General features: G+C 51.1%; 1 protein-coding gene and 1 non-coding gene across 2 annotated transcripts in view; one reads left to right on the top strand and one right to left on the bottom strand.

Moving 5' to 3' along the window:
• Positions 1 to 281: 281 nt before the first annotated feature.
• On the bottom strand, positions 282 to 390 carry LOC128115083 (U6 spliceosomal RNA). Its single transcript, XR_008219980.1, has one exon. It is a non-coding gene; the product is annotated as a U6 spliceosomal RNA (small nuclear RNA).
• Positions 391 to 1,296: 906 nt separating this feature from the next.
• Psap (prosaposin) overlaps positions 1,297 to 20,974 on the top strand; it is a 29,566-nt gene continuing 9,888 nt past the window's right edge. Inside the window, exons 1-4 of the mRNA XM_052744907.1 lie at positions 1,297 to 1,430; positions 17,665 to 17,798; positions 18,700 to 18,774; positions 19,849 to 19,974. Of these exons, the coding sequence (XP_052600867.1) occupies positions 1,391 to 1,430; positions 17,665 to 17,798; positions 18,700 to 18,774; positions 19,849 to 19,974 (375 nt within the window). The 5' untranslated portion in view covers positions 1,297 to 1,390. The remainder of the gene's footprint in view (positions 1,431 to 17,664; positions 17,799 to 18,699; positions 18,775 to 19,848; positions 19,975 to 20,974) is intronic.

The raw sequence follows: 20,974 nt of genomic DNA, 5'->3' as shown, positions 1-20,974 counted from the left end.
AAATAAGTTTTTATTTATTTTTTCATTCATTCATTCATTCATTCATTCATTCATTTTACTGCTTACACGTTCAGACTTCCTCCCTGCCTTCTCTTGAACACTGATTCAGAGACCTTGGAGACTATCTTGCAATCTGTAGTCCTCAAGATCACCTATAAAGGCTTCTTTTGTTTTCCGTTTTCTGAGTCTGGATTGATTGACAACTGCAGAATGGGAGGTGGTGAACTTGAATCCTGAGTGTACCGACTTTGGCAAATCTGTGACCTGCCTGTTCTTTCTTTATTAATATGGAACGCTTCACGAATTTGCGTGCCATCCTTGTGCAGGGGCCATGCTGATCTTCTCTGTGTCAGTCCATTTTTTTTTTTTTTAAGTCTATGTGCTGCTGAGGTGAGCACACCTGTTTGTTCTTGATTCTCACCTGTCAAAATGGGAAGAGTCACAGTCAATGGGGGCTAGAGATGTATCTCAGTGGGTAGAGTGCTTGACGAGCATGCATGGAGCCCTGGGTTTGGTCTCGGGCACCAAATCAAACCAGTATGGTGGTGCCTGTGATCCTAGCACTCAGGAGGTGAAGGCAGGGTGGATCAGGAGTTAGAGGTGACTGATAGCTGCACAATGAGGTTCGAGGTCGGCCTGGGATATATGAATCTTCACAGTCAATTGTAGACCTCCTTCGATTACAGGAGACCCTGTCTCAAAAAACTAACAACCACTATACAAGGCGGGCTGAGGCAGAAGGATCACAGGTTCAAGGCCTTCCTGGAGAATTTGGTGAGCCCCTATTTCAAAATAAAAACTAAGGAGTGGGCTGGAGGAAGGGTACAGCTCAAAGGTTGGACATTTGGCAGGCAAGTATAGGGCCTTGGGTTCAATACCCGGGACTGAGAACAAAAATCAATCCCCCAAACACTGCTCCGAGGGGTTGAGGCAGGAAGTTGTGGATTCCAGGTCTGCCTGGGCAACCCAAGGTCACAGTGACACCGTGTCTCAAAAGCAAATATTGTCCTCCAAAGGGGGAAAAACAGTGAGACTTAAAAAGATGTTGGGGTTGCAAGAGGCCCTGGGCTGGATTCCTCACCTTGCAAAAGGGAAAGAGACACGTTAGATACCGTATAATTCCTGACCTTGATTTAGACACCTGATAGGCTTTCCTTTTTACCACCTCACCCGCGCCACCCCCGCCTTGCCCGGGCCAGCCCTTCCCCAGGCCCGCTCGCACCCTCCCTCCCCGCCGGCCGGCGCGCTGCACGGCGCTGAGTCAGGCTGCGCCCAGCTGGGGCGGGGCCCGCGCACGCGCGCTGGCGTCTGCGGCGGGGTTGAGGGATAGATTTATATCCGCCCGATCAGCTGACCGTCTGCATTGCAGCCTGCCGAGTGCAGCGGCGCCATGTACGCTCTCGCCCTCTTCGCCAGCCTTCTGGTCACCGGTGAGCTTCGAGGGTACTCGGTCTGGTGGAGAGGGACGCTGTAGTGTCTCCTGGGCCCCGGTTGCAGGGCAGCCGGGCCAAAAGAGGCCTCGCGCTCCGCTCGCTTCCCGGGGCGCCCTTGGAGAGGCTGCGTAGTGCGTAGTGCGCAGGCGCAGGCCGGGGCCCGTGTCTGAGGGCACTTGTTCCCGACTCCCTAAAATTCGAGTAGGGACAATGGGGCGGATGGGGGGGGGGGGGAGGCGGCGTGTCCCCTTGTGTGTTGTGCGCAGGCTTTTGCCCAAGGCCTTGCGGGTGGCCGCGCTTCTCCCTGGGGCGGGGGTGGGGGAGGGTGGGAATGGGGTGACCCCTCCCGCCGCCGCCGCCGCCGCCTGTTGTCCCTGTCCTGGCGCCTGTGATCGACATGGCCTGAAGCTCCCTCCTGCAGGCCAGGTTGCCTGGTGACCTCTGCCTCAGACTACACGGGTATGGGAGTTGCAGGAAGAGCCTGTGTGTGTGCCGGGGGTGATCTTGGTATGTGTGTGAACTCCGGAGCGTAGTAGGTCTTGGAGGGGCTTTTGTGGTCCCCATTGCCCTGAACCTCTTATTTTTCCTCTTTGATCTGGCGGGAGCCATTGGCCGGTCTTTATTTTGTAGCAAATGTGAGGGCTGGGCACAGAAGTTGTGTTTCTAAAATGGTACCGGTGATTTTGTTAAAAGCACTGCGGGTTACCAAGGCAGCGCCAGGGGACCCACTGCATCCATCACCTGGATTCTAGGCGAGGCCACCTGGTTTGCTGCGGCGGATCATTCCCCATAAGTCTTGCCTTACCTAGCCTCATTTCAATCATCACGTTGCACAGACAGGTGTGAACTGAGATTTTAATCCCCACAGAGGGGCTTCTCTCAAGTCGGTCTTTTCAGGTCATAACCCTTCCCGAAGGAAGTAAACTATAGCTTCAGGGTCTGTTTACTTGTAACTACTCAGTGAAGGAGGGGGCTCAAAGTGGCCTTAACCTTTTTTGGGGATGACAGTGTCTTATGTAGCCCAGGCTGACCTTGGACTTGCTATGCAGCTGAGAATGACCTTGAACTCCTGATCCTCCTGCCTCCACCTCAGTGGGGGGAATTAATGTGCTTAAAAGGAAAAAAATTAGGGGTTGGGGATTTAGCTCAGCGGTAGAGCAAGCGCACGGCCCTGGGTTCAGTCCTTAGCTCCGGAAAAAAAAAAAAAAAAGAAAGAAAAAAAATTGCCTGTGATCTCAGCATTTGGACAGCTGAGATAGGAGGATCTTGAATTTGAGGCTACCCTGGGCTAGGAAGTTCAAGGCTAGCCTCCGCTATATATTGAGATAGTGTTGCAAGAAAAATGCAAAGAAATGCAGTTGATCCTGTTGGCCTTGAGTCATCCATCCCATCCCTCGTGAGTTCTGATTCACCCGCACCCAAAAACAGACTTCTTTTTTCACTTTCTGTAGTGTGGGGCATTGTGAACTTGGACCCTAACACATGGTGGGTGAGCACCCTCCTACCAAGTCACACTACAGCCCTTAATTGTTTGGAAAAATAAAAATCTGCGTATGCAGTTCATCTGACCAGAGTCTGGTTAAATGGGCCTCTCTTCCCTGAGCTCTTCGGTAGGTAGGAGGGTCCTATGATGGCCTTGGTCTAACTCCAGGCCCATACCGTAGCCAAGGTCACACTGATAACTGGAAGAATGCTAGCTTGTTTTGACGACTCTCCACCACTGAGAGCCTGTGACTGTAGCCCATGTGTGCTCCCTGAGGCTCTTAGGGCCTGTGGGTTCAGTGTGGCACTACTTTCAGGGTGACACTCAGACTCTGGAGCAATTTCATGGCTTGTGTTTTAATGCTATCCTGGGTGCTTAGCGTATTCCAGGTCCTGTCGTATCTTCACAAAGGCCTGGGGGTACAGATGTTTGTTTTGGGCTACTCTTAGCCCATCCATTCTTTCTGCCTTTCCCACCTAGTCAGAAAGTAAAGACATGCTAAAAGAATAAAAAGCCAGTTTAACCTCTTCGTAGGGAATGAGGACAGGTGCCCAGCCTCGGAAGTCGTCGGCTGTTGACTGGGGGGGTGTCTCAGGATGCTCACTCTTTGCTCATGTTCCGTTGGCAGGGCTGTCCAAATACCACAGCGCAGGTGGTGAGTGCTTGATGCTAGGCCTGGCCTCGGCTCCATGTACAGCCCCACGTGGTAGAGGCAGAGAGAGCCCTGACTCCTGGCTGGCTTTCCTTTGATCTCCAGAACACAGGTGCATGCGCGCGCACACACACACACACACACACACACACACACACACACACACACACGCGCACACACGCACACACACGCACACACACACAATTTTAAAAAATATATTAAAAAATTAAAAAACAAAACAAAAAACTCTGTGCTGGATGTAATTTCCATGCATTCGCTTTCTAGAATGGTGACATGGTGGCAAGCTAAGCCTACGCAGCACAGGGCATCCTTAGCTGCCTGCAATGGCAGCCCCTGACCACCCACCCCCCACCTTCATGCTGTGTCTGGGCCTGCCTGCCGGAAACAGCTTTGCTCACCTTGGCTCCAGGGAATCTTAGTGTCAGGATGTGCAGTTGAGGGACTGCTCCGGTGGGAACAAGTGGGTCAGGGTTGGTGAGCTGAGCATAGAGAGGTGGCGGAGGTGCCCTCGTGGGGCAGATGCTCTCCACTCAAGCTGAGACGCCATTACAGCTGTCACCTGGGCCGTGGCTAACCCCTTAGTGTCTGTACACAAGGAGGCAGCGCATCGTAGCCTAGCCTGCTTGAGTTATGAGTAGCAACAGGAACCCCCAGTTTCACCTGATGATGATGCCGAGAAAATCCTGTTTAGCAAAAGGTAGCTTTTTTTTTTTTTAAAGACAGGTTCCTGCTTGTAGCCTAGGCAGGCTGGCCTCTAACTTACTGTGCAGCCCAGGCTAACCTTGAACATAATCCTCCCAGTTCACATACTGGAGTGCTGGCTGGAATTACAGGTGTGAGCCACCATACCGTGCCTAGCTTCTGTCGGTTCTGTTTTTTTTGGGTGTGTGTTTGTGTGGTGTCCGGCGTGCATGCCTCTCAAAGGCCAGAGGAGGCTAACAGGCATACTTTATTAGACTTCTCTTTATTCCCTTGAGTCCAGGTCTCACTGAACTAGAGAGGTCAGCTGGCAGCCAACAAGTGCCAGCCATCCTTGTGTCTGCCCCGACAGACAGTGACAGCGCTAGGTGAGGGTGTGCGGCCACTCCCAGTTCATGTGGGTGTGGGGCTCTGAACTCAGGCCCTGGGGCTTGTGCAGCAAAACTCCTGAGCCACCTCCCCAGCCTGTCTTGTCAGGTTCTTGATATATATTTGACAGGTTGTTCTGAAGTGTGTTGGATTTGAGTTGGAGGGAATTGTCTAGCGCAGGAAAGGAGAACTTAGCCTGTATTTTTTCTTTCACTCAAGGGCCTTACGTGCCAGCCAAGCACCCTAGACTCTGAACTCTACGCCTCCATTTTCTTGTGGGACACTGGAATTCCAGGCTACTGGCAGTGTCTGAAATGGACAGGAAGAGGAAGGGCAGGCTGTTGCTCTACCTAATGAGAATGCCTGGGAAGTCCCCAAGGCCAAGGCCTGCTGCTTGAGTAATGGCTGGCTGTTCTTTGATGCGGGCTATTGACACGCATTCCAGAGTATTGGCTTCTAGGCTCTTAACTAAGCCCTGTTCTCCCGCTGGCCACCAGGCAGGAAGTTACTGATTCGATATCCGCCCCCAGCCCCCATTGGGGATTGAACTCAGGGCTTCTTCTCATGGGCTAGGTATTCTGGATTTGCGAGAGCCCTAAATGCATCGACCTGCTTGCTTGTTTTTATTTTTGGTACTGGGGACTGAGTTCAGGACTTTGTGCAAGTTAAGCACCAGCTCTTCCATTGAGTCACACCTCCAGCTCAATTTTTTTTTTAAAGATTTGTTTATTTTATGTGTATGGGTGTTTTGCCTGCATGCAAGTCGTGTGAGGGTGTGTGTGAGGGTGTCAGATCCCCTGGAACTGGAGTTATAGTTATTTATTTATCTATCTATTTATTTATTTTTGAGGTGGGGTCTCACTATTGTCCTGGAACTCACAATGTAGATCAGGCTGGTCTTGAACTCACAGAGATCCACCTTTGCATCCAGAGTGCTGGGACTGAAGGTGCTATACTACCATGTCCAGCTCAGGGTTGGCCTTAAACTCAGATCCCCTTTTTGATCTTGATTGCTCTGCCTCTGCCTCTCCAGTACTGAGGTTATGGGTGTGTACCTTTGTAGCATGAATCTTAAAAGTTCTTATTAATAAAAACAAACCCAGGGCCAGCTATTGAGGTGAATGCTGGAAGATCAGAGAAGCAGAACAAGCCATAGCTACCTCACCTCACCAGTTCCTCAGCTGATCCTGTTTCCTCAGACTGGAAACCTCTGAGTCCTCATCCAGAATGAATCTCAGCTGAACTTCTGCTCCAAAGCCTGAAAGCTTAACCAGCCAAATGCTTCTAGTTTCTGGTCTTCACACCTTATATATCTTTCTGCTTTCTGCTATCACTCCCTGGGATTAAAGGCGTGTGTCACCATGCCTGGCTGTTTCTAATTTGGCCTTGAACTCACAGAGATCCGGGTGGATTTCTGCCTCTGGAATGCTAGGATTAAAGGCGTGAGTACCACCATTTTCTAGTCTCTGTATCTAGTGGCTGTTCTGTTCTTTGATCCCAGATAAGTTTATTAGGGTGCACAATATTTTGGGGAACACAATACCACCACATACCTTATCATTGTACCTCATTTCAAATTACAGTTTTATTTATTAATTTATTTGGTGGCGGTACTGCTCATTGAAGCCAGGACCTTGTGAGTGCTAGGCAAACACTTTACTAGTGAGCTAGATCCCCAGCTGCTCCCCACTTAAAAAGGTGGGTACAGCAGGACGCAGTTCCACGAGCCTTTAATCTCAGCACTCGGGAGGCCGAGTCAGGTGAATCTCTGAGTTTGAGGCCAGCCTGGTCTGTGTAGAGTTCCAGGACAGCCAGGGCTACATGGTGAAACCCTTTAATCTCATCACTTGGAAGCACGGGGCAGAGCTCTTGTGAGTTTGAGTCCATCCTGATCTATATTGTGAAACTGTCTCAGAACAAAACCAGCAGTGGTAAGTACAGTGGTGGGTGTGGGGACTGGCTTTTGTAAAAGCACTAGTTACCTTTTTTTTGTTTTTGTTTTTCGAGACAGAGTTTCTCCGTGTCATTTTGGTGCCTGTCCTGGATCTCACTCTGTAGATCAGGCTGGCCTCTAACTCACAGAGATCCGCCTGGCTCTGCCTCGAGTGCTGGGATGAAAGGTGTGCGTCACCACCGCCTGGCCTAGTTACTTTATTTATTATTCATTTTTTTTTTCCCCAAATCCAGTGAGGTTTCAGAATATAATCCTTTGGAGTCTAGGTTTTTGAGACAGGGTTTTGCTGGTCTTGGCTAGCCTGGAATTTGTTATGAAATTGCTGCCATCCTCATGCCTCTACCTCCCAAGTGGGGATTACACGTGTGCAGAGCCATGGCTGGCTTCAGGTTCAGTAGTCAGTAGTCCAGGCTGGGTATGAAGCAGAGTGTTATCTCATTGCCAACTTGGTGTGGCCTTAGGCCAGGGACTTAATCTCCTGATTTCTTCATCTGCCACATGGCACTCATTGTTACCCTCTTCCTGCATTGCCCTGAGAGTTTGCCTGGTGACGTTCTGTTGGCTGCCCCACACTGATAAGCACGTTATCTGGTTATCCCTATTGTCCCGCCAGCATCGTGACCCTCCTCTGCCCTTGGCTTGGTGATTGCTGTGGCGTCTTTCATTTCAAGGGATGCTGTAGATTAGCAACAAATTTAAATAACTTATTAAAAATGTGTGTGCTGGGCGTAATTATGGAGTTAGGAAAACCAGTAGGGTAGTTAGCCAGCAACTAGGAGGTAGCTGAACCAGGTTTGGCTACCAGGCCAGCCTTTAATGGCATCGGTGGATCCCATCTGCTTTCTAAACACTTGGGTCTAAACCTGTTGTCAGTGACTGTGGATTCTGGGGTGAGTCTGTTCAAGTCCCGAGCCTGGCTTCCCCGTGCATAAAGTCAGTGAGCTGTTGAGATTGAGTAATAATAGAAGCATCCAGAAAGCAGGTTTAAGGACTAGCCGAGAACAGAAGTCTCCTCCCAGCCTCACTCAGTTATACACTGCCCTTTCTCCCTCTTTCCAGAACCTCACACACTGAACTGTACCCACAGACCCATCATTTATTCATTTTTTCCTTCTTTAACCGCAGTGGTCGTATGCGGGCTGTTTGTGCTTCTTGGTCTCTTTAGACAGGCAGAGAAGTGGAAGGGGGGTACAGTGGACCCCATGATTTGTTCAGTGACCCGCTGGTCTCCTCTGCCACGGACTGGGTGCTAACCAGACACAGAAGCGGAACCCCCTGCCCTGTGCGGTGTGATCGTGTGGATCTCATTCATGGGACAGCATCTCACACTCAGCCCTGGCTGCCTTGTAAACTCACTATGTGTTGCCCAGATTGGTCTGGAAGTATTGGTAATCCTCCTGCCTCAGCAGGGGTCAGTCACTTCTGCTCTCCAGTGCTTTTACAAACCAGTTAACAATGCAGTGTAGCCAGCTCCTGGAACCAACCCTTCACCTAGCTTGCTTTACCAATGGTGTGCACTGTTTTGTGTTCAGGTTAAGCATCAGGAATTTATGTCTCGTACATCGTTTGCTTCTCCCTAGAGGGATCTCTTCCTGGTTTGCAGTTTGCTTTGTCATTACAGGGTAGGCGGGCAGGGGAAGACACTAACTTACTGACCAGACTGCAAACTGGGCAGATTTTTACCAAGTTCCCCAGGAGTCTCATTTCCTCTTCCAGTATTCCTGTCTAGTTGTCATGCCCCCTAGCTGTTTAAAGTGGTTAGGGGGTGGTGGGGGTGGTGGGGGTGGTGGGGGTGGTGGTGGTGGTGGGGGTGGTGGGGGCTGGTAAGATGGCCCAGCATGTAAAGGTGCTTGCCTCCAAGCTTGGAGTCTGATCCCTGGGACTCACATGGTGGACGGAGCGAACTGACTTGCAGGTTGTCTGACCTACACTCGTATGCGTGCACATGTGTGTACAGACAGAGTAAGTGAAATAATTTTTTTAAGTGTACATGACCTTGTGGGTCTTCCCTGGAACATCTTCCCCCGAAAATACCCTCCCTCTGTACCTTCAAGTACATCTTCCCCCGAAAATACCCTCCCTCTGTTCCTTCAAGTCTGCTCAGATGTGGCCTTAGAGTTCCCACTGCACGCTGGAACTAGCCCCTCACTCATTCCACCCTGACGCTGCCACAGCTTTGTGTTCCTTTGAGCATTAGTGTCAAGCTACTCACCATGTCTGCAGATTACACAACAGTGCTGGGCATCGTCAGGTGCCGGTGTGGATGGTGACTGAGGGCAGTGTGCATGAAACCGAATGCCAACAGTGCCCAAGGGGACCGGGACATGGCTCAGCGGGTACAGGCGCTTGCCACCAAGCCGGGTCGTCCTTTGACTTCTCCACGCATGCTGTGGTGAGGGTTTGTACCTGCACGTATAAACAAATGAATGTCATTAGGGACTGGAGAGATGACTCAGTGGTTAAGAAGAGCACTGGCCGCTCTCGGAGAAGACCTGAATTCGATTCCCAGGCCCCCCATGGCAGCTCACCACCGGCTGTAGCCCCAGTTCCTATGAACTGGGTACCCTTTTGACCTCCGCTGGCGCTTAACTCACACATACGTGGAAGTAAAATAAATCTTTAAAAAAATGTAGTTAAAAGGTAGTGTTACATCTCATTAGCTTTTTCAGTGCTCCCAGAGTAGACTGAGACGGTCTTCTCCTGTAGTTATGGCAGCCCTCCCCCTTCAGCTTTTCTCCCGTTGGAATTACAGCCGTTTGCCACCATGCCTGGTCCGTCTGCTTCTCTCTGTCTTGTCTCTCCTGCTAGTTGTGCTAGGCAATCGGTCTCCCTACTGATGAGCTACATTCCTCTCTCTCTCTCTCTCTCTCTCTCTCTCTCTCTCTCTCTTTTTTTATTTTTTTTATTTTTCTTGTTTTTTTTTTTTTTTTTTTTTGGTTTTTCGAGACAGGGTTTCTCTGTGTAGCTTTGCGCCTTTCCTGGGACTCACTTGGTAGCCCAGGCTGGCCTCGAACTCACAGAGATCCGCCTGGCTCTGCCTCCCGAGTGCTGGGATTAAAGGCGTGCGCCACCACCGCCCGGCTTTTCTTGGTTTTTGGAGACAGGGTTTCTCTGTGTAGTTTTGGTGCCTGTCCTGGATCTTGCTCTGTTGGCCTCAGGCTCACAGAGATCCGCCTGGCTCTGCCTCCCGAGTGCTGGGATTAAAGGCGTGCGCCACCACCGCCCGGCCACCAGCTCTCTTATTTTTGAGACAGAGTCTTAACAGGTGTCGTGGACTGGCTTTGAACTCCTAGTCCTGTAGCTTCGCACGCCTTGATTTGTGACCTTCTTGCCTCAGCCTCCTGAATAGCTGGGATTGCAGGCCCGTGTCCTCATGCTGGGTGCATCCAATCTTTATCAGGATTAAATGAAGCATTTTATGTCCTGATGTTAGCACTAAGACCTTGTGTCTGGGAGTTGACAACTCCAGTGTGACTCTGGACTCTGGTGAAATGCTAGCTTTCACAGTAGTTTGTGGTCAGGCTGGAGGGACACCCCCTCCAGTGCCTGTGGGAAATGATTTTTCTGTAGGTTGTACGACCCAGGAAGCGAGGTGAATCTGAAGAGGGAACCAGCTGTAATTTGGGGAAGTGATTTTGTTCCCCACACTTTCAGAACTTGGTGGTTCTCTCTGGTTTTCAGGGTTTGATTTGAGTGGGCAGTGCAGGGAGACCTCTGGGCAGACTGCAGTGCTGTATGAGTCTGTCGGCATGACACCTGTCTGTCATTGTGCACGCTAATAACGGAAAAACTAGTGACAGACCCCAGGAAGGAGACAAGTTTTTCCCTCGGGACGAACTTGTGTAGAAGTTACTGCAGACTCCAGAGAGCTTTCGCTCCTGTGGATTGTTGGTGTCAGTGTGAGTGTGTGCGTGTGCGACTGTGTGCGTTTCTGGGTGTAGAAACTGGTGCATGCTAGGCCAGTGCTTAACCACTGGGCCCTGTGCTCCTCCTCCCCAAACCTCTCGACACCTGGCTGGTGTTCTTTTAACACACAGCTGCCTCTGTGTTTGGTCTGTTGGGCCACATGTAAGATACTTCTGGAAAGAAGAATTGATGTGAGAAGCTTGCAGTACTCCTTAGACTGCACCTTCAGTAGCAGATGGGCATGGGCTGCAGCCAGAATAGCCAGCCCTTCCCGAGGTAGCTTTCTACTCAAGGCAAGTTGACTTAGACCTCATGAGAGCAGTGGGAGAGCTGAATGCTGGGCCTCAACTCGAGTCACCAGAGGAGGGTTCAAATGTTAGGTTTCCGTCAGAGGGAGCCAGGGTGACTTTGTAGGCTGCGGCATGCTTGTGTCTGAGACCTGCGCTCTGAGCAGCTACACACGTCAAGTTCAGATCAGCATTTTCCCATTGGTAGGGTGTGCCTGGTCGGTCATCTCCAGTGATGCCAGTTGCCAGGGCTGCATGGCCCAGTGTGCAGGTCCACACTGGTGAGTGAGGCTGGCTGACTGAGTCTGTTTCCCAACCTGACACTTGCTGGGCCAGCAGTGGAGCATTGCCATGAACGGCCAGCTCTCCTGAGGTTCTAGAACCATGCCGCTGTCTGTGCCTCTGGCCTTGCCTGTACCTTCTCACCTGGTTGGAGCCTGAGCTGTTCTTAAGGACGGGGTGTGTTGCTCATGGCCAGGGCATATTGCAGTCTTATCTAAGTATCTGGAAGTTTATCTCATCATCTGATGTGGGACCCATTTGCAGGAAGAACCTTATCAGAATCCTTTTCTTTGGAGTTGAGGTCTCACAGAGCTATACAGTTCAGCTCAGTTCAAGTTCTGTAAGCAGGACTCTGTAAGGAAGCAAGTACGTCATGCCAGTGAAGGCCTCGGGGACCCAGCTGAGTGGGGACCCAGCTGAGTGGAGAGACAGACGCTGCCCTGTATCCGTTTCCCTGAGAAGTGCCTGGGGGAGTGAGGGTAACACTGCTTCTCTCTCCGTTTCTAAGCAACGTGGCTGTTGCCATGGTGATGCATTCCCCAGGCAGCAGATGCAGTAAGCTGTGGGATGCAGTTGTTCAGGGAACCTGAGCATTTTCCCTCGTATTCTTTTGGTAACCAGATTCAAATGGTGTTAGCACAGGTTACATAAAATGGTTAAAAGGAAGCGCACAAGGATGGTCCAGTTATAGAGGCTATTCATGGAATAGCAGGTAGGTGCATGTTCCAGGCAAGGTGGTGGCATTGCACCCGTGACTTGCCTGCCATGCCTTCAGTGGAGGCAAGCCTGATAAATGATGAAGACTTGTTTGGAGATGTTCTGATGAACAACATAGCGTTGGTTAGGTGTGTGCATCAGTAGGGTTTAGCTTTGACTGCGAAAAACAGAGACCTCGAATTAGAAGTGCTGAAGTCTGATAGAACTGTCTAACACAGTCACCCAGGAGCCTGGTGGGCTAGCTTCGACTCTCCTCTAGAAGTCCTCCGAGACAGGCTCTCTCAGCTTCACGTTTTGCATCCTTGAGGTCTGGCCCTCTTTTCTTTCCTTCATCATGGTCCAAGATGGCTGGTGAGGTGCTAGCCAATGCATCTAAGGTTCATGGAAGATGTAATGGCCTCTCATGGACAGACCTGATGTAGAGGAGATTGCAAAGTATAGTCTTTTATCCTGGCATCTGTGTGAGAGAGGGAGATGCATGTGGGGGAATGGTTTGTCTTCTGTCCAGAATAGTAACTGTTGAACCAGTTGTAAGGGCTGTTCTGATTTTAGAAGTAACCTGAGGAAAAATGGTTTCATGCTGCAGTGTAAACACTAGAACCCGGGCTTCTCTCCCCTTGGTGTCTGCCACGTGCCCCTCCCCGCCATGGTTTATACTTGGCCACATAGATCTCAGAATTTCCCAGGTACCAGAGACCCCATGTGCTTCCTAATTTCATCTTCACAGAGGTCCATAGATGGTTCCTATTCGTGCAGATGTGAGCTAGTTATCGAGGTTAGTATACAGCCAGGCTGGGGGTTCAGTCCTGGTTGGTCTCGGCTGTCGTCCTTGCCCTTCAAGAAAAGGAGCAGAAGTAGGTAAGTGTTTCTACATGTTATGGGTTGCTGGACTGGGACGAGGGCTCAGCAAACATGAGGACCGAGTTTGATCCCTAGCTTCTACAAGCCCCATACGGTGGTGTTTAGTCCCAGCACTGGGGCGGCAGAGACAGGTGGATCCTGGGGCTTTCTGTCAGTTGTGGTGATGTAATATGTGAGTGAACCCCAGGTCCTAGTGAGAGACCCTGTGTCAAAAAAACAAGGTAGATGCTCCTGAGGAATGACACTTAAGATTGAGCTCCACGCATACATGCGTGCACATTTGTGACATGCACACACACACATGTGCACAAAATAAAGAATAAGTTCCAGGTGTGTTCTGAAGAGTGAGTCTGGTGTAGGGAGTTCCTTGGAGGGTCATTAGCTGGTAGCCACTGCCCAGTATTACAGGTCACAATGCACTGCAACTGCTGTGTTTGCTCCATGCTGGGCTCCCCTTGTTCTGACTTGTGCAGGACTTGGTTTGCCCCTAGAGAAACCAGAACTGTGTTCTGGGCTCCTGGCAGATGTCCTGGGGCTCACTCCCTTTGCGTGACTGGGTCCTGGGTCTTGGGGTCAGTGACTAACAGCCTCCGAGTTTGTTGGCCTATAGCTGTCCAGGTCTCTGCTCTCCCATGTCCCTAATAAAATAAAAGTCCAGTGGGCCGAGAGAACAGCTTCGGTCCAGTTGGTGTGAGCCCTCTGTTGTGATCAGGAGAGTGGGTCACCAGGAGATCCTGCTGCTGTCCCGGCTACAGCTGCAGACGACCACGGCACTCACTGCGTCGTGTGACAGCACATGTTTTATAGGTGTCGGGTCATGCTGGCAGATCCCTTGAAGAAGATCTCCAGGGCTCATGACTAGAAGCAAGCACCACGTAAATAAGGGCAAGGCCCCTCCAGGCCCTGCGAGATGAAGGGGTGGTGGTTGAGGTGTTGGTGTATGATTAGATCATCTTAACTCTTCACAGTCGGTCCCCTGACATCAGAAGCTTCAGTTTAGGGGCGCACACACAGGCTTGGAAGAGGAGTGGCTTGCTTAAGGCTGTTTGCACAGGAAGTGGCCGAGCTAGGTTGGGAGACAGGTCAAGTTCTGTGCCACGTCTAATTAAATGTTACTCAGGGGATGTGATAGGCCTAAGGAGTCTTAGTCTGAAGCTTTAAATCCTTCAAGATGTCTCAAGAGTGCCCAGACCACACAGGGCTCTGTGAGCAATCCTGGCCTCTCCGCCTTGTGTTTGGTGTATGTGTGGGTGGAGGGTGGTAGGTGTACATGTGCCATGGTGTGAGTGTGGAGGTCAGAGGTCAACTTGTGGGGGTTCTCTCCTTCTATCATACAGGTTCTGAGGATCTGATTCGGGTTGCCAAGCTTGGCAGCACGCATATCTTACCCATGGAGTCATCTTGTTGATTCATTTTGTTCTGGAGACAGGCTCTTGTTAAGTACCTGCTGGCTTCCATAATCCCCCTGCCTCAGCCTCCCAAATGTTGGGCTTTTAGGTGTAAACCACTACACCTGACTTCTGAGTGTTTCTTAAGCGTGTGCGCGCGCGCGCACACACACACACACATTTACTTATTTGTACATGTGTAGACACACATGCCACAGTGTGCAAGTTGTAAGAGTCAGTTCTTTCCACCATGTGGTCCTGGGGATCAAGCTTAGGCCATCAAGCTTGGCAATAAGCACCTTTACCTGCTGAGCCATCCCACCAGCTCTCTGGGAGTGTTTTGTCTCTGGCATCTGGGGCCGCTCTGAAACCCAGAGCCGGACTCCCGTCAGTCATTCTTATTACCATATAATTCTCTAGTTTTATTTTAGGTTATTTCATTGAACCTGGTTCCCACATGGGCTAGGCAAGTGCTCTATTTGCCATTGAGCTATATCAACCTTTGTAGCCATTTTTGTTTGTTTGTTTGTTTGTTTGTTTGTTTGAGACAGGGTCTCATTATAGCCCTGGCTAGCCGGAGAACCACCTGCCATTGTATCCGAGTGCCAGGATTAAAGCTGTGTATCACCACACCCAGCCTCGGTTTTGCGTTTCTGAGACAAGGTTTTCTGTGAATACCAGACAGGCTTTGTATTCACTGAAGCCCCAGGCTAGCCCTAGTCTATAGTAGTCCTTCTTCCTCGGTCTTCCAGGTGCTGGGATTACAGGTTTCTGTGACCATTGTTACTGAGAAAGGGTTTCACATGCCAGTCCTGGTTGGCCTGGAACTAACTGTGTGTGTGGATCAAGCTGGCCTTGAACTCACAGAGGCCTTCGTTAGCCTCGCAAGTGCCAGGATTAAGGCTGAAGCCAGGTATGGTTGACATACTTCTTCATCTCAGCACTAGGGAGGCTGAGGCAGGAGGATTTGAGTTTGAGGCCAGCCTGAGCTGCATATATAGAGACCTTATCTCAGCAGACTAAAGGGGTGAAGGACAGACAACAGCTCCCCCTCTTCCTTCCCCCAGGGAGAACTTTTGCAGCCAGGGCTTTGACTCTGGTGTCAGGCCCTTGACTTGAAGTGTGGTTTAACTTGTGCATGCTGAGTGCTGTTCACGGCTGTAAGGACATGAGTAAGGGCGGGTTGAACCAGGACCCGCTAGGAGCTCAGGCAAACATTCTAAGAACTTTCTTAGAGGGAGCTAACCAGCCACCTCAGAAGGAAGTTGGTTTTAAGGACAGGGTGTGGGAGGGTGAGAAGAAAGGCCAAAACATTGCCTGCGAACGTATTCTGGGAAACGACTGGCCAGAAAGCGGTTTGGGGTGATTTTTTGAAAAAAGATTTAGCTTTGTTTTTGAGTGTGTGTGTGTGTGTGTGTGTATGTGTACATGAGTATGGGTGTTTTTGAGTGTGTGTGTGTGTGTGTGTGTGTGTGTGTGTGTGTGTGTGTGTGTGTACATGAGTATGGGTGCCCACGGAGGCCAGAAGAGTGAGATCTTCCTGGAGCTGGAGTTACAGGTATTAATTCAGGTCCTCTGCAAGAGCAGAATGCCGTCTCCAGCCCTGGGTAATTACTGCACTGGTTGTTGATAAATACCTCGGGGCTGGATGTCACCGCCTAAGAAGCGGCAGCCTAGCCCTTCCCTTGGTGTGTCCCTGTGGTGTTAAGGAGGGCCTCTGCTTTAGTTGCTCGGTGCTCTGGGGTCTAGAAACAGCTCCCTGCCCTAGGCAGGACAGGTCCCTCCCTGTTTGAAAGCCACCATGTGTATCTTAGATACTTTCCCTGCTTCCTCCCCGTGGGTCCTGGGATCCACCTTCCCCCCCTGAGCCAGCCCCCCTCCCCCATCACTTTCTCTCTTTGAGACAAGAGTCTCACAGCTCAGGTCGACCATTCTCTCTCCACCTCCCTAGCGTGGGGTTTGCAGGCAGGCCAGCCGCCGCCGTGCCTCGGTTTTCTTACTGAGCTGTCCAGTGGGGTGCTCTGCCACCTGTTTCTCCCCCTCTTTTTCACTTCTGCACCCTTAGGTTTTGTGGTTAAAGCGCAGATGTGAGCCTGCTTGTCCCGTGGCCTCAGATCTCTAGCCACTGCTGGGGTGTTGCCCAAAGAGTGCCCCCCCCTCTTAGGGACAGGTCGTTGGAGAGGGTGCTGGGGGACCAAATAAGATGCTAGGTTTGTTGGATGCATGTGTGTCCGGTACTTTCAGACCTCAGTCTCTCCTGGCCAAAACAAAGAGCGTCATGACTGAGCATGGTTTCTGTGTCAAGTTCCTAGAGGACAAGACAACCACAGGGCCTGCCTGTGGCTTGAGCTTGTGAAGGCAAGCGAGGTTCCCAGAAGCCTGGTGGATTTGGGGCACTATAGCAAGTCCCTGGTGAAGATGGAGGAAATAGTCAATGCTAGCCGTCAGCTGTCTCTGCCTTCCTGGTGTGCTAGTCTTTGAGCTTGCCGGCTTCTGGTTCCCCGTGTGCCTGCCACTGTGCAGTCCTTTAACCAGAGACCCATTTGGTACCTTTCATTCCTCACCACGGTAGTACCAGGCAATGTGCTTTTTTGTTTGGGAGCATACATTGTTTTCCTGTATGTAGCCCAGGCTGACCTGGAACCCAGGGCAGGCCCCAGGCAGTGTGTATAGCTTAGCTCCTAGGAATCCTTTGCCTTATGACCCTCACCACCTGTTTTCAGCCTGGCTTGGCCTCTGGGTATTGAGTTTGGAAATGAGATGCGTTTGTAATGTGTATGTGTGTGTGTGTGTGTGTGTGTGTGTGTGTGAGAGAGAGAGAGAGAGAGAGAGAGAGAGAGGGAGGGAGGGAGGGAGGGAGGGAGGGAGGGAGGGAGAGAGAGAGAGCGAGAGCACGAGCGAGCAGGGGAGGCAGGAGTGTGGCAGCAGATTATGATTCATGTGATGGTAACTGAAGAGGTGTAGGCTGTCAGGTGAGCTTGCTCCAACTGTTAGGGAACCTCAGTGGAGCTTGTGGACGCAGTAACGGAGCATGTCATTCATCCCTTAGTCTTAGGAAGAGCCTGCTCAGGGGTCTGTGTGTGGACCACATGTCTGTAGGATGCAGGCAGGGTGACTTACTGGGTGTTCAAGGTGAAGCAGTGTGACTGAGGGCTGTGGGGTTTTCTTGTGTGACTTGGGCCAAGTGTCTAGTATTTTCATCAGAAGTTGCTCCTCATGCTATCCCATCTTCCTCTGTGTCTGATAAAATCTCTGGGATTGTTTGTTTTTTGTTTTGAGATAGCATCTGATTGTATAGCCCAGGCTGGCCCCAAACTCCCCATCCCCTGCCTCAGCCTCCTGAGTACTAGGATTGCTATAATCAGATTTTGAGGATTCAAAAACCTGATACTGTTTATAATAGCTAAACAGGACAAAGGTGTCCTGCAGTCTCATGACTTGGGACAGGTTCTTTACCTGGCCAGCCATTTCTGTGATGCAGTTAGTGTTTCATGGGCTGGCGAGGGCCCAGTGACTGCTCAGCCGGCAGGCAGGGCTAGTCCGTAGCGCTGCAGACTTATGTACCGGGCTTGTTGGAAAGGGGCCCCTTCTCAACGCTGGTTCTCCTTTTAGCTCTGACCACCCCTGTCCAAGACCCGAAGATATGTGCTGGGGGCTCAGGCGTGCTGTGCAGAGACCTGAAGACGGCGGTGGATTGCGGGGCCCTGAAACACTGCCAGCAGATGGTGTGGAGCAAGCCCACAGCGGTGAGTGCCAGCCCCACGCTGCCCTCCCTCTGCAGCCTCCCAGTGTCCTTAGAACACTTGATCCTGATCTCCTTGGGGATCCTGTGACAGACAGGACCTGCCCCTGGTTGTGTCCAGCTTACTTCAGAAGCGGGGACTCAGAGTCCTGTCCCATAGGTACCCCATCTTTTGGTGGCCCCACACTCCCTTGTGGGCCTTCTCCTTCAGTGTCTACCCCACTCGCCAGGGGAGGGGCTGGTGGGTTGTGGTGCAGGCACACAGGCAGGCACACAGGCATCCGCCTTCGTCATTCATCCCGGGAAGCTCAGACTCCATTGGCTCACCTTCCCTCATCCCCCAACCGGGCGGAACATTGAGCCCTGGTGGTAGCTATGCCATTTTGTTTCCAGCTGTAACTGGGCTGGGGAAGATGACTGCCTTCATGTCAGTGATGATGAATGGAACGTGTTAATGTGGGGCTCTGAGGAATGGACGGAGCTGGGCAGACTTCCCATGCATCCTGATCTGTACCAGACCTCAGGGACTAAGCACAGAATGATGGGGCTGCTACTGGCTTGTGCTGAGTCACACCAGTGGGACGGACGGACGGACTGAGTGTGTCTTATTGGAGTTTGGGTTCTGAACTTGAACTTTTAGCAAGAGAAGAAAACTTGATTAAACATTACCTAATCACTTGGTGGAAAATCGGTGTCTTGTGGCCAGGATTTCATTTGGCTTCTCATTTGCTTTCAGTCCTGTTTTGAGTATTGCTTCCTCTTAGCAAGTTTTGTGTGCGTTGAGGGAGGACTGTGCAGTCTTCTGGATCGGTAGCTCGGTGGGGATTAGGACAGCTCCTTGGGGGTTCATTGGGTGAAGTGTCCAGACACACAGAACTTTCTCTGTCATGTTCTTTTCCTCTTAGAAATCCCTTCCATGCGACATATGCAAAACTGTTGTCACTGAAGCTGGGAACTTGCTGAAAAACAATGCCACCCAGGTGAGCTACTGTGGAGGGAGGGTGGGTGTGGGCTGTGGCTGGAGGCTGGGTGTCTTCGGACACCTGTGGCTCTGGGCTCCAGAGAGGAGTGGTGTTGGTCCAGAACTGGCAAACACTGGCATGCTGGGCCTTACAGGACATGCTAAACCTGACAGAGTGGGTTTGTTTTGGTCTTAAAGATTTTATTTTTAATTTTTAAGGGTTTTAATTGTCTTTAAAATCTTAATGAATATCATGAGTGTAATAAAAAATAAATTAAAAATAAATAAAAAGACTAAAAAACTTTTTTAAAATTTATGTTTCTTCTATGTGGATGGGTGTTTTGCCTGCGTGTGTATATTTGTCCATCTGTGTGCCCGGTGCTCACAGGTCAAAAGAAGGCACAGAGTCCCATGAATTGGAGCTGCAGGTGCTTGTGAGCCACTGTGTGGGTGCTGAGAACCGAACCCAGGTCTTCTCAAGAGCAGCAATTCTCGAGCCATCTTGCCTCCTTTTTCTTTTCTTTTTTTTTGGAGGCAGAGTGTTGCTCTGCAGAGAACTCTCTTCGTAGAGCAGGCTGCCCCCAAACTAAGAGCTGCCTCTGTCTGCTTCCCAGGCGGGGCGGGGGGATTAAAGGCTACAGTACTGCCTGTTTTGTTAACTCGGAGTCTTGATCGGTAGCCCAGGCTTGCCTTAGCTGTCTGAGTGCTGGAATTGTAGGACTGCACCACCACACCCAGCCATAACACCGCCATTTTTGTGTGTGTCCATGTGTTGTGTGGGTCTGCTCCTCTGTGTGTGGGCATATGGAGGCTGAGGGTGACTTGGAGTGTCTGCCTCTGTCTCTCTTCATTTAATTCACTAAACACGGCCTTGTCATCTCAGCTAGCCTCTCTGGGCAGCTACCCCTTGGGATCTGCCTGTTTGTTTCCATACACGTAAACGTTCCTTGCCTCCTCCAGCGCCGGCACTGGGGTTTGAGGTGTGCTTTGCCCACCCTGGCTTTTATGTGTCTGGGTGCTGAGGATCCAGACTCAGGCCTTGATTGTGGCCGGAGTCACCGATGAAGGACCTTTGTGCTGTGTCCCCTTGCAGGAGAAGATCCTTCGTTACCTGGAGAAGACCTGTGAGTGGATTCACGAGTCCAGCCTGTCGAACTCGTGCAAGGAGGCGGTGGATTCTTACCTGCCTGTCATCCTGGACATGATTAAGGGGGAGATGGTAGGTGATGGGGCCGGGGCCCAGAGCAGAGGGGCTGGAAAGGGAAGTGTGCTCCTGGCTTTGCGTTTCTCTTGCAGCTCTTCCCAGGGCTCCTTGCGTGAGACAGTCGTGCCATGGTGGCTTGCCCGTCTGTGCTTTGCTGGGGCTGGAGTGCCTTGGACTCCTGCGTCTTGTCGACAGCTAGAAATCAGTAACTCAGGCCTCTATTCTAGAGCAAGCACATGGCTTCATCTCTGTGCGTGAGGGGTTGAGGAATCATCCTGGGGATGTAGTGTGGGAACAGCTGCTAAGATGCTCACTTGTCACAGCACGTGGGTACTGTGCCCACACTGGGTGCCAGAAGCTAGGGGTCAGGCGTGAGCCAGGAGCTCGGTTTTGTGGAATTTGAAAGGCCTTCAGGAAGGAGAGGTGCTGAAAAAGCCAGCCACTGGGGCTAAGGGTGCCAAAGATGGAACCAAGGTTTTGTGGGGAAGGTGGGCAGGTGACACAGGGCCTTCTATGTCCCATGGCGAGACACCCAGGAAGGACACTGCAGTATTGCTGGAGGTGTGGTGGGGACAGTGGAGATGGACAGACACACATTGTGTTTTGAAGAATGAATAGACTGGCCTTACTCATAGAGGGGGAATACAGGAGCCTGAAGGGCTGGGGACATCTTCTAGGTCTCTGGGGGAGTTGGTAGTGCTAAAATGGCCACGCAAGGGAGCAGGTTGAATGGGGTAGAATTGGGTGTAAACTGGAGATGTTCCTGAGGTGGTCATGAGTATGAGTCATAGTAAGAGATGAGAATTTGTGAGCCACATGGAAGGTGTTTGTTTGAAACCAGTGGGCAGTGTTAGCTTGCAGCTTGTGAGTGGACCGTGGCCGTGACTCAGTGGCTGACCTGGCCCTTCCTCCTCTCTACTGAGTGGCTCATCTTCCTTTAAGGAAGAGCCGATAGTGAGCAGCAGTGACATTTCGGGGGGCTGGGAGACCTCTGCAGGTTAGGTACTTCGTTGTA

The sequence above is a fragment of the Peromyscus californicus genome, unplaced genomic scaffold (assembly GCF_007827085.1).
Source record: "Peromyscus californicus insignis strain IS unplaced genomic scaffold, ASM782708v3 Scaffold_19__1_contigs__length_69161282, whole genome shotgun sequence".
NCBI lineage: Eukaryota > Metazoa > Chordata > Mammalia > Rodentia > Cricetidae > Peromyscus > Peromyscus californicus.
The sequence above is the reverse complement of the archived record's forward strand: the minus strand, read 5'-3'. Positions and strand labels throughout refer to the sequence as shown.